Here is a 12,938-nt window from a genome sequence, read left to right as displayed (position 1 = left end):
AAGACTGAACTTTAGTCAAAATATAAAAATTGAACAGATCGGAAGGTGTACACTGCTAAAGCAAATTAATCGGTGAAACTTTCAGATACTTGTGACTGGAGACTATGAATGAAATAATTTGAATATTCTTAGGATTGATGTTTACTGTTGGTGACGATGTTGTAGTTAGTGATGATTTCAGTGTTCGAGACAGGATATCGCAGTTATTACGTCGGTGTGGCAGTGATCTCATCATCCCTTGTATTGGCAATGTGAACCACAGTAATACTTAGTATGGGGAATAGACGGTATGACACATGTAGCTGCAAATATGCAATAGCATATTAAGCAGCGATAACTCACGTGAGATGGTGATGAAAGTGGATACGTATGTTCCGATGAGGATGGCGAGCGGCAGCACGAACATGCACATGAGGCTGAATGCGGCGTACAGCTGCTCCTGCCACGGCTCCGTGTAGAAGCCGTACGTCACGCACTGCAGGAACAGCTCGCAGAACGGGCCCCTCTCCACGTGGAAGATGGCTATCTGCAACAGCAAGTGACATGAACTGTTACGGCGCAAAGTCAAGCGTCGGCAGGCCAATCGGGAACGATAGAGAAGAGATGGCTGTGAAAAGAAGTCAGCCAATGGCACGCTTCCCGGACCTCCGTCCAGGACCACAACGCGACAGCAGCGCCCCCTATGTGGGGAGGAAATAAGCGACGCGACCGACTGGTGACAGCCCAGTTCAATAGCAGCTTCAAGATTAGCGCCGGCCGGGCCGATCGGTTCTAGGCGCTACAGTCTGGAACCGCGCGACCGCTACAGTCGCAGGTTTGAATCCTGCCTCGGGCATGGATGTGTGTGATGTCCTTAGGTTAGTTAGGTTTAAGTAGTTCTAAGTTCTAGGGGACTGATGACTTCAGAAGGTAAGTCCCATTGTGCTCAGAGCCATTTGAACCATTCAAGATTAACAGCATCAACTCTAGTCATTTCGCTTGTACTCTCTATGCAGCACAAACTTGGGATTGTCTACACCAGTGGTTCCCAACAGGGTGGGGGTCCGCGAGCTATGCCAGAGGTGTCCGCAAGATGCTATTAGAATAAAAAATATATTAAACATATTTTGTATGATAACAGATTTTTTGTTTTGGCTGCTCAATATTTTTTCAATAATGAATATGTGAATGTTTTTTATAAATACCAAGAATAGACAACGTATTAAAAGACCAGATTTTCCATTTTTAGGTACTTGATACTGTGATATGACAAGGTACCAATCACGCTCGATGAGGGGATCCTCAAGAAAATCCTGTTGGGAACCCCTCGTCTATACTGACAAAGACGTTATTTTGTATGTCGCCCGTTGCTTGCGTCACATCTGTGCAATTGCAAAAGTTAAGTATTGTAATTTTCTTTTTGTAATAAAACTCATTAATAAGATTTATTTGAATGTTTGTCTAGCGAATCGCGTATGCAGGCTTCCTAGACACCACCAAACCACGTCATCGTAAGCACAATCTGGACGTTGCCGTACTTCACGGTAGTGTGTCGTATAAAGATGATGTTCTGCATCTTGCACTAATCTCAGGAAGATCACGACAACTAAAAGCAGAATTTTGGTAAACATTTCTGGAATACAGTGATCAATTAATTGTTATATTTAGATTAAAGTTCAGTCTTGATCACGTTATGTCTGTTTTAATGAGTAACCGGTTTCGGTTTTTTTTTATAAAACCATCTTCAGACCTGTGAATAAATTTTAAGAAATTCTAGATACCAATCTTTAAATGAATGAAAAAGTCTAATGATGTCAAAATTTTTAACAAAATAAAATAAAATTAGTTATACCCATTGGCTCTTTTGGGCTGGTAGGTGGAGCTCTCCTTGATGCTGTGCAGTCAACTGATGGTTATGAGTGCTGAGCATGAGCTTAAATATGCAGAGGCTCCGCCTACTTCCTGTCACACTACTTCATAACTGCCAATCAGCGTTCATAATATGACGCCATCGTCAAAGTATAAAAGTAGGAAATACACTAATAACATAAAATTGATTCATTTAAATATCTGATTAACAGATAGTAGTTGTGTCTACAACTTATTTATATTTTAAATAAAAACAGTGAATTACGATGTGTGATAACTGTGCCCTCTATGGACAACCTTAATACTATTACAGTGCCAGTTACATCAAAGATGTAAAATCCTTGGCGTTGTGGTATATATCGATTATACCAATTCGCCTACATCACAATTGCATCTTTGTTGGATGTTGCAGAATCGTCTTGTTTTAACTGTAGTTTTTATGGCAATGTTCTTTATAGCATTAAGTTAGCAGCCAATAGTATGTTCCACATTATGTATATCTGATTAACTGATGAGACTGCTGATACAGCATATTTTACATACATTGCTTTTGCCATGGGTATAACTAATCTTATATTTTAAAAAAACAAGAAAACGAAAGAGTAGATGCTTTTATTATAAAATTTCATCAAAAAGGTCATAATAATATTTTTCGCGAAAATCTAATTGTTCATTGAGCAGCATTGATGATTTGGTTTTCAAGTGAGCATATATCTCGATTTCTTCTAGGATATTCATAAGTAAGCCTTTATTTGCATAATGAAGAACTTGTAAATTCTGTTGTACTGTCCCCTCAGCATGATTATTGAATGTTATATGATGACCAAAAACAGACTTTGTTCGTGAGGTACCTGACGTATGTACTTTGTACCTTACTGCAAAATTTCAACCTGTTTGGCCGATATATATTTTCTGACAGTCTCTACATTGGATCTTGTACACTCCTGATCTGGTAGATTTTCCATTATCTTTATTTACGGTATGTCTTAATTTTTGTTGTAAAGTATTGTCAGTTGTAAATGCTATTGTTATTCCAGAATTTTTGAATAAGTTAGTGATTCTATCTGATATGTTTCCCATATATGTCATCTTCATATATTTTGGATTACTTATTAGTGGAGTACTTTGTGATTGTTGTACTTTATTAGAAATGATATCTACCTGTCGTGTGTCGAAAGAGTTGGTTTTTGCAATTTGTTTTAAGATGGTCATTTCCTTTTTGATCTCATTAGCTTCTAACGGTAATTTTAGTATTCTGTGTATCATAGACTTAAAAAATGCTTTTTTATACTTGTCAGGATGACATGATGTAGCATTAATAATAACATCAGTGGTTGTAGGTTTCCTGTATATGGTGAATAAATGTTTCCCGTTGTTATTAGTTATAGTGAGATCTAGGTAGTTAATAGATTTTCGATTTTCATGCTCAACTGTAAATTGTAACTTTGGATGCATAGAGTTTAATTTTATAGCAAGTTTCTCAATTTCGTCTTTTGAACCATTATAAAGTAATAATGTATCGTCTACATATCGCTTGTAATATATGATTTTATTTGCGATATCAGGGTTATTTTTCAGGAATTGCGTCTCAATGTGGTTTACGAAAATGTCTGCTACTGTCCCAGCCAAAGAATTTCCCATTGCTAAGCCATCTTTCTGACAATAGATTTTAGTATTAAACGAGAAATAATTGTAATCTAAAGTGCATTCAAGTAGTTCTATAAGTTCGATTATTTCGTCTTTAGTCATATTTTTGTATTGTATTAAGTTATCCCTAATTATATTAATCGTCTCAGTAATTGGTATATTTGTATATAAATTTTTAATATCTAATGAGGCGAAATTTGCACTAGTTGGAATGTCTATATTGTGGATTTGTTGTGTTAGTTCATAACTGTTTTTGATACTAAAGTTGCTGTCATATGTATAGAATGCTTTCAAAATTTTATTAAGTTTCATATTTAGTTTATATGAAGGACTACTTCTGTAGTTGACAATAGGTCGTATAGATTTCTCTTTTTTATGCAGTTTAATCTGTGATCTTAATTTAGGTATTTATTCAAAAATTCTGGAATAACAATAGCATTTACAACTGACAATACTTTACAACAAAAATTAAGACATACCGTAAATAAAGATAATGGAAAATCTACCAGATCAGGAGTGTACAAGATCCAATGTAGAGACTGTGAGAAAATATATATCGGCCAAACAGGTCGAAATTTTGCAGTAAGGTACAAAGAACATACGTCAGGTACCTCACGAACAAAGTCTGTTTTTGGTCATCATATAACATTCAATAATCATGCTGAGGGGACAGTACAACAGAATTTACAAGTTCTTCATTATGCAAATAAAGGCTTACTTATGAATATCCTAGAAGAAATCGAGATATATGCTCACTTGAAAACCAAATCATCAATGCTGCTCAATGAACAATTAGATTTTCGCGAAAAATATTATTACGACCTTTTTGATGAAATTTTATAATAAAAGCATCTACTCTTTTGTTTTTTTGTTTTTTTTTTTAAATATAAGATTAGTTATACCCATGGCAAAAGCAATGTATGTAAAATATGCTGTATCAGCAGTCTCATCAGTTAATCAGATATACATAATGTGGAACATACTATTGGCTGCTAACTTAATGCTATAAAGAACATTGCCATAAAAACTACAGTTAAAACAAGACGATTCTGCAACATCCAACAAAGATGCAATTGTGATGTAGGCGAATTGGTATAATCGATATATACCACAACGCCAAGGATTTTACATCTTTGATGTAACTGGCACTGTAATAGTATTAAGGTTGTCCATAGAGGGCACAGCTATCACACATCGTAATTCACTGTTTTTATTTAAAATATAAATAAGTTGTAGACACAACTACTATCTGTTAATCAGATATTTAAATGAATCAATTTTATGTTATTAGTGTATTTCCTACTTTTATACTTTGACGATGGCGTCATATTATGAACGCTGATTGGCAGTTATGAAGTAGTGTGACAGGAAGTAGGCGGAGCCTCTGCATATTTAAGCTCATGCTCAGCACTCATAACCATCAGTTGACTGCACAGCATCAAGGAGAGCTCCACCTACCAGCCCAAAGGAGCCAATGGGTATAACTAATTTTATTTTATTTTGTTAAAAATTTTGACATCATTAGACTTTTTCATTCATTTAAAGATTGGTATCTAGAATTTCTTAAAATTTATTCACAGGTCTGAAGATGGTTTTATAAAAAAAAGAAACCGAAACCGGTTACTCATTAAAACAGACATAACGTGATCAAGACTGAACTTTAATCTAAATATAACAATTAATTGATCACTGTATTCCAGAAATGTTTACCAAAATTGTGCAAAGTTTGTCTAGTCAGGCAATTGGAAATTACAAAAGGTTTAGAAATATTAGAACCAAAATTATGAAACTTGGTATGAAAATTAAATTTAATAAAACTTGCCTCATGGAACATATCATACCAAAATATGCTAAAATCAATATTCAATCCAAATCTAGTAATGTAACATATGTACAACAAAAGAGTAGTATTTTATGGATTAAATCTGAAATTAGAGAAGCTTTTAAGATAAAAGATTTTTTTAAATGTCGAAATGTATAGTCTGCATTTATTGCTAAGTAATGAACTCTCACCTTTGATTTTTTCTATTTTACTAAGCAGCATTGATGAGAAAACAGACTTTTTACGGAAAGCGATTACCCAAAGACATCAGAGAAAAATTGATTTACTCATAGCTAAACAACAAAATAAGCTTTCAGAAAAGGTTAACCATATACATCAATTTTATCCAAGGACAATGAATCTTACAGATATACAGTTCACAAAGTCCGAAATGTCACTACTTGATAAAGGCTTAAAATATAACTTAACTCCCCCACTAAATAATACCAACGTTAAACACATAATTGCTGATGTTATAGCAACAAGCAAAATATCAAAAATAAATAAACCTGGAGCGTGTAAGATAGCCCTAAAAACGAAGGACTTAATTTTAAAAGAGAAAAATAAACTACATAGAAAAGCTGAAGATAAAACACTTAAAAATATCAATAATAAACTGCTAGCAGAGAAAGCAATTGTGGTAAAGGCCGATAAAGGAAATACCCTTGTAATTATTAAAGAAGACGATTATATATTTAAAACACTCTCATTTTTTAATGAAAATGGGATCGTTGAAGTAACTAAAGACCCCACTCCAAAGTTCCAATTAAAGATTAAGAAACTAGTCGATGAAAATAATCACCTCTTGACCCCTGAGGAAAAAAATATGACGAAAAATATGAATCCCCAAATACCTAAATTAAGATCACAGATTAAACTGCATAAAAAAGAGAAATCTATACGACCTATTGTCAACTACAGAAGTAGTCCTTCATATAAACTAAATATGAAACTTAATAAAATTTTGAAAGCATTCTATACATATGACAGCAACTTTAGTATCAAAAACAGTTATGAACTAACACAACAAATCCACAATATAGACATTCCAACTAGTGCAAATTTCGCCTCATTAGATATTAAAAATTTATATACAAATATACCAATTACTGAGACGATTAATATAATTAGGGATAACTTAATACAATACAAAAATATGACTAAAGACGAAATAATCGAACTTATAGAACTACTTGGATGCACTTTAGATTACAATTATTTCTCGTTTAATACTAAAATCTATTGTCAGAAAGATGGCTTAGCAATGGGAAATTCTTTGGCTGGGACAGTAGCAGACATTTTCGTAAACCACATTGAGACGCAATTCCTGAAAAATAACCCTGATATCGCAAATAAAATCATATATTACAAGCGATATGTAGACGATACATTATTACTTTATAATGGTTCAAAAGACGAAATTGAGAAACTTGCTATAAAATTAAACTCTATGCATCCAAAGTTACAATTTACAGTTGAGCATGAAAATCGAAAATCTATTAACTACCTAGATCTCACTATAACTAATAACAACGGGAAACATTTATTCACCATATACAGGAAACCTACAACCACTGATGTTATTATTAATGCTACATCATGTCATCCTGACAAGTATAAAAAAGCATTTTTTAAGTCTATGATACACAGAATACTAAAATTACCGTTAGAAGCTAATGAGATCAAAAAGGAAATGACCATCTTAAAACAAATTGCAAAAACCAACTCTTTCGACACACGACAGGTAGATATCATTTTTAATAAAGTACAACAATCACAAAGTACTCCACTAATAAGTAATCCAAAATATATGAAGATGACATATATGGGAAACATATCAGATAGAATCACTAACTTATTCAAAAATTCTGGAATAACAATAGCATTTACAACTGACAATACTTTACAACAAAAATTAAGACATACCGTAAATAAAGATAATGGAAAATCTACCAGATCAGGAGTGTACAAGATCCAATGTAGAGACTGTCAGAAAATATATATCGGCCAAACAGGTCGAAATTTTGCAGTAAGGTACAAAGAACATACGTCAGGTACCTCACGAACAAAGTCTGTTTTTGGTCATCATATAACATTCAATAATCATGCTGAGGGGACAGTACAACAGAATTTACAAGTTCTTCATTATGCAAATAAAGGCTTACTTATGAATATCCTAGAAGAAATCGAGATATATGCTCACTTGAAAACCAAATCATCAATGCTGCTCAATGAACAATTAGATTTTCGCGAAAAATATTATTACGACCTTTTTGATGAAATTTTATAATAAAAGCATCTAGTCTTTTGTTTTTTTTGTTTTTTTTTTTAAAATATAAGATTAGTTATACCCATGGCAAAAGCAATGTATGTAAAATATGCTGTATCAGCAGTCTCATCAGTTAATCAGATATACATAATGTGGAACATACTATTGGCTGCTAACTTAATGCTATAAAGAACATTGCCATAAAAACTACAGTTAAAACAAGACGATTCTGCAACATCCAACAAAGATGCAATTGTGATGTAGGCGAATTGGTATAATCGATATATACCACAACGCCAAGGATTTTACATCTTTGATGTAACTGGCACTGTAATAGTATTAAGGTTGTCCATAGAGGGCACAGCTATCACACATCGTAATTCACTGTTTTTATTTAAAATATAAATAAGTTGTAGACACAACTACTATCTGTTAATCAGATATTTAAATGAATCAATTTTATGTTATTAGTGTATTTCCTACTTTTATACTTTGACGATGGCGTCATATTATGAACGCTGATTGGCAGTTATGAAGTAGTGTGAGAGGAAGTAGGCGGAGCCTCTGCATATTTAAGCTCATGCTCAGCACTCATAACCATCAGTTGACTGCACAGCATCAAGGAGAGCTCCACCTACCAGCCCAAAGGAGCCAATGGGTATAACTAATTTTATTTTGTTAAAAATTTTGACATCATTAGACTTTTTCATTCATTTAAAGATTGGTATCTAGAATTTCTTAAAATTTATTCACAGGTCTGAAGATGGTTTTATAAAAAAAAACCGAAACCGGTTACTCATTAAAACAGACATAACGTGATCAAGACTGAACTTTAATCTAAATATAACTAAAAGCAGACTTGCGGAAGTAGAAATAATTTAAATAATTTATAGCAGCATAATATACACTATCTTACCAAAAGTGTCAGGACCCCTAGTAGTGGAAAATAATATTAGATGTGTCCACGCTCTGCCATGAGGATTTGAACTTTCCTGGGGCACTTTGAGCTATGTGTGTGTGTAGGAGGAGGGGTAGGTGTGACTGTATGCGTATGTATATACAAGATGTAACAGATATAAGTCCACAGAGTTTTCACGGGATTGAGGACAGTATACTGAACGACAATGCATCAATGTTCACTTCATTTGCAGACTAATAATTATAGCTAATAGGAGTAGTACTTTTTAAGATTGGTTAGCACCTCCAGTTACGTCTAGCAAGACCAAGCCACTAATGTTTATTTTGCCCTGAGGGGTAGGTCACTTGTTCAAGTGTATACGTGTGGGCACAAAACGGTGAGTTTATTCTCACAGCCGTAATTTCACCTGGCGCTGCAGCTTCGACTGTGCTGAAAACATTGGGTTAAAAAGGCTGTGACGTGTTTGTGCGAAGACTCTTCCGTGCAGGGGAAAGGCAACCAACATACTGACGAGCGTACCTATTACGGTAACACATACAAAAATACATACAATTATACCAATTACACACTGTATGTACACGAGTGCCGGCCGGAGTGGCCGTGCGCCTCTAGCCGCTACAGTCTGGATCCGAGCGACCGCTACGGTCGCAGGTTCGAATCCTGCCTCGGGCATGGATGTGTGTGATGTCCTTATGTTAGTTAGGTTTAAGTAGTTCTAAGTTCTAGGGGACTGATGACCTCAGGTGTTAAGTCTCATAGGCCTCAGAGCAATTTGAAGATATATTGCCAAAGAATTTGGAGTCAGCCAGGCGAGTCTCATTCGGACCCTGCAACGATAGAACTTCTATCACCCTCATCTGTCACTACATCAGGCACTACATCAGGCACTCGACGACCGTGATTTCGAACGTCATACAGAATTTTGTCGGTTAGCCCTTCAGCAACTCAAAGACGACCCTACGGTTTTCCATCGTGTTCGCTTTACCGATGATACAACGTTTACTAACCACGCTAATGAGAAAAAAGTGGTTTAAATAACTCTGAGCACTATGAGACTTAACATCTGAGGTCATCAGTCCCCTAGAACGTAGAACTACTTAAACCTAACCAACCTAAGGACATCACACACAACCATGCCCGAAGCAGGATTCGAACCTGCGACCGTAGCAGTCGCGCGGTTCCGGACTGTAGCGCCTAGAACCACTTGGCCACCTCGACCGGCTCCACGCTAATGAAAATTTTCGTAACATGCACCAGTGGGCAGCCGAAAATCCACACTGGCTTCGCCCAGGCAACATCAAGGGCCGTGGAGCGTAAACGTATGGTGTGGCATCATAAGAAATGACATTTGGGACCTTACTTCATCCTAGGCGTTCTAAGTGGACATTCGTACACACACTTTATGACGAATATTCTGCCGGTTCTTCTAGAAGAGATACCCCTGGATATTCGACTGTGTATATACACTCCTGTAAATGGAAAAAAGAACACATTGACACCGGTGTGTCAGACCCACCATACTTGCTCCGGACACTGCGAGAGGGCTGTACAAGCAATGATCACACGCACGGCACAGCGGACACACCAGGAACCGCGGTGTTGGCCGTCGAATGGCGCTAGCTGCGCAGCATTTGTGCACCGCCGCCGTCAGTGTCAGCCAGTTTGCCGTGGCATACGGAGCTCCATCGCAGTCTTTAACACTGGTAGCATGCCGCGACAGCGTGGACGTGAACCGTATGTGCAGTTGACGGACTTTGAGCGAGGGCGTATAGTGGGCATGCGGGAGGCCGGGTGGACGTACCGCCGAATTGCTCAACACGTGGGGCGTGAGGTCTCCACAGTACATCGATGTTGTCGCCAGTGGTTGGCGGAAGGTGCACGTGCCCGTCGACCTGGGACCGGACCGCAGCGACGCACGGATGCACGCCAAGACCGTAGGATCCTACGCAGTGCCGTGGGGGACCGCACCGCCACTTCCCAGCAAATTAGGGACACTGTTGCTCCTGGGGTATCGGCGAGGACCATTCGCAACCGTCTCCATGAAGCTGGGCTACGGTCCCGCACACCGTTAGGCCGTCTTCCGCTCACGCCCCAACATCGTGCAGCCCGCCTCCAGTGGTGTCGCGACAGGCGTGAATGGAGGGACGAATGGAGACGTGTCGTCTTCAGCGATGAGAGTCGCTTCTGCCTTGGTGCCAATGATGGTCGTATGCGTGTTTGGCGCCGTGCAGGTGAGCGCCACAATCAGGACTGCATACGACCGAGGCACACAGGGCCAACACCCGGCATCGTGGTGTGGGGAGCGATCTCCTACACTGGCCGTACACCACTGGTGATCGTCGAGGGGACACTGAATAGTGCACGGTACATCCAAACCGTCATCGAACCCATCGTTCTACCATTCCTAGACCGGCAAGGGAACTTGCTGTTCCAACAGGACAATGCACGTCCGCATGTATCCCGTGCCACCCAACGTGCTCTAGAAGGTGTAAGTCAACTACCCTGGCCAGCAAGATCTCCGGATCTGTCCTCCATTGAGCATGTTTGGGACCGGATGAAGCGTCGTCTCACGCGGTCTGCACGTCTAGCACGAACGCTGGTCCAACTGAGGTGTCAGGTGGAAATGGCATGGCAAGCCGTTCCACAGGACTACATCCAGCATCTCTACGATCGTCTCCATGGGAGAATAGCAGCCTGCATTGCTGCGAAAGGTGGATATACACTGTACTAGTGCCGACATTGTTCATGCTCTGTTGCCTGTGTCTATGTGCCTGTGGTTCTGTCAGTGTGATCATGTGATGTATCTGACCCCAGGAATGTGTCAATAAAGTTTCCCCTTCCTGGGACAATGAATTCACGGTGTTCTTATTTCAATTTCCAGGAGTGTAGCTGCAACGCGACGGTTGTCCAAGTCTTGCACCCCGTGCTGAAACGCAAATACTGAATGAGAACTTTCCCGGAGGTTGGATAGGACGAAGTTCTGTTGACAAATGGCCTTCATTGTTCGCCGATTTGACTCCTCCTGATTGATTTCTTTGGGGATATCTCAAAGATGCATCTATGACGAAACCCCAACTACGTCAGACGAAATTTGTCGTCGAGTCACCAGTGCATGCTCTATCATACACTGTAATTACATCCGTTCGTCTTTCTTTCAAACAGCGATTGGAAATGTAGCTTTCAGTCCATCTTCAACAATTTGAACAGTTCAAATAAAGGATAACGTTATGTTTTTGGAAGACAATTTATGTTTTGTGATTTGGGTAGTACCAAATCATTATTATTAAATTCTTTATTTGATTTACGTGTGTACGAAATTGCATTACAGTGTCAAATAAATCGACGACGTTTAGTTAAGAAGAATATTTATTTTGCGGTGTACAGGTGGTCACCAAAATATTTTTAATACAATGTTTAGTTCAGCGAATGTATCCCATATGATATAAGTTAGAGCAGTGTAGGTGGAGACAGTTGTCAGAGAGCTTCTATTTTACCTCTAAGAAGCGCAGAGCCACGTATAGGAATTTTTTTAATTTAAGAATGAACTGTTATTTCTCTCTTTCTCCATTTCACGCAAATCTGGGAGGATATACTCTATATTCTAGCCTATGCTGTATTTCCACATACAACATTCGTAGATGCATGCTGATCGTGAGTTGGTTCGAGGGGAAATGAAGCTTTATTCTCGTTGCGCAGGCCTCCCTTACGGTGTACAACCACGCAGCCTGGTACGAGACACCTACTTGGATGTGTTTGCAGCGCGAATGCTGTTTCGGGCTACGTGTTCCCACATTCTAGGATATTTCTCGAATTTCATACGACAGGTTTCAACGTCAACATTAACAAACGGTATGTCACTGTAACTGTCTTCTGAAGAGCCATCGAATGCAGGTATGAATTCTATTCCGTTAAAAAAACTACTTACTTCAATATCTCTGTTGACACCAACGCTAAAAACATTAACCAAACAGAAACATAAGCGCCCCTCGACGCTCTAACATTTGCCCAAAACCGCGTTTCGATATGTGCAACCGTACATGAACCAAGAGGGCGTTACGTCGTACGTGACTCACCCTGTGTATGTAAGTGTTGAAATGGGTCGTAAGATGTTTTACGTTTCCTCACATTTGATGTATTTTGCATATCTGTACATTGATTTTCGTGTTGTGTAGTTAAATATTCAGCACGCCGGCAGCATCTGGAGAAATAATGTGTTGACTCATTCCTTTATTTATTGGTACGCCCGCTTTCCAGTACCTGTGGTCCCTTTCTGTGATTATGAGTGAATGGAATGAGTGTGTCGTGAAGTTGAATGACTACACAGACAGCCAGAGGATCATGAGTCGCGTAGATCCATTTAAACCTAAATTTGAGCCTAGATTGGGCTAAGACAGGAGTCAAAGATATACATCCAGATGGAACTACGTAATGCT

At 38.3% G+C, this 12,938-nt stretch overlaps 1 protein-coding gene across 1 annotated transcript in view; it reads right to left on the bottom strand.

Annotated features, from left to right (window-relative positions):
• The window catches only part of LOC126199428 (gonadotropin-releasing hormone receptor-like), a 129,210-nt gene that overhangs the window by 39,326 nt on the left and 76,946 nt on the right, over positions 1-12,938 (bottom strand). Inside the window, exon 2 of the mRNA XM_049936346.1 lies at positions 343-548. Within this exon, the coding sequence (XP_049792303.1) occupies positions 343-548 (206 nt within the window). The remainder of the gene's footprint in view (positions 1-342; positions 549-12,938) is intronic.

This window comes from Schistocerca nitens, chromosome 8 (genome assembly GCF_023898315.1).
Source record: "Schistocerca nitens isolate TAMUIC-IGC-003100 chromosome 8, iqSchNite1.1, whole genome shotgun sequence".
Taxonomy (NCBI): domain Eukaryota; kingdom Metazoa; phylum Arthropoda; class Insecta; order Orthoptera; family Acrididae; genus Schistocerca; species Schistocerca nitens.
This window is presented reverse-complemented; position numbering and strand designations above follow the sequence as displayed.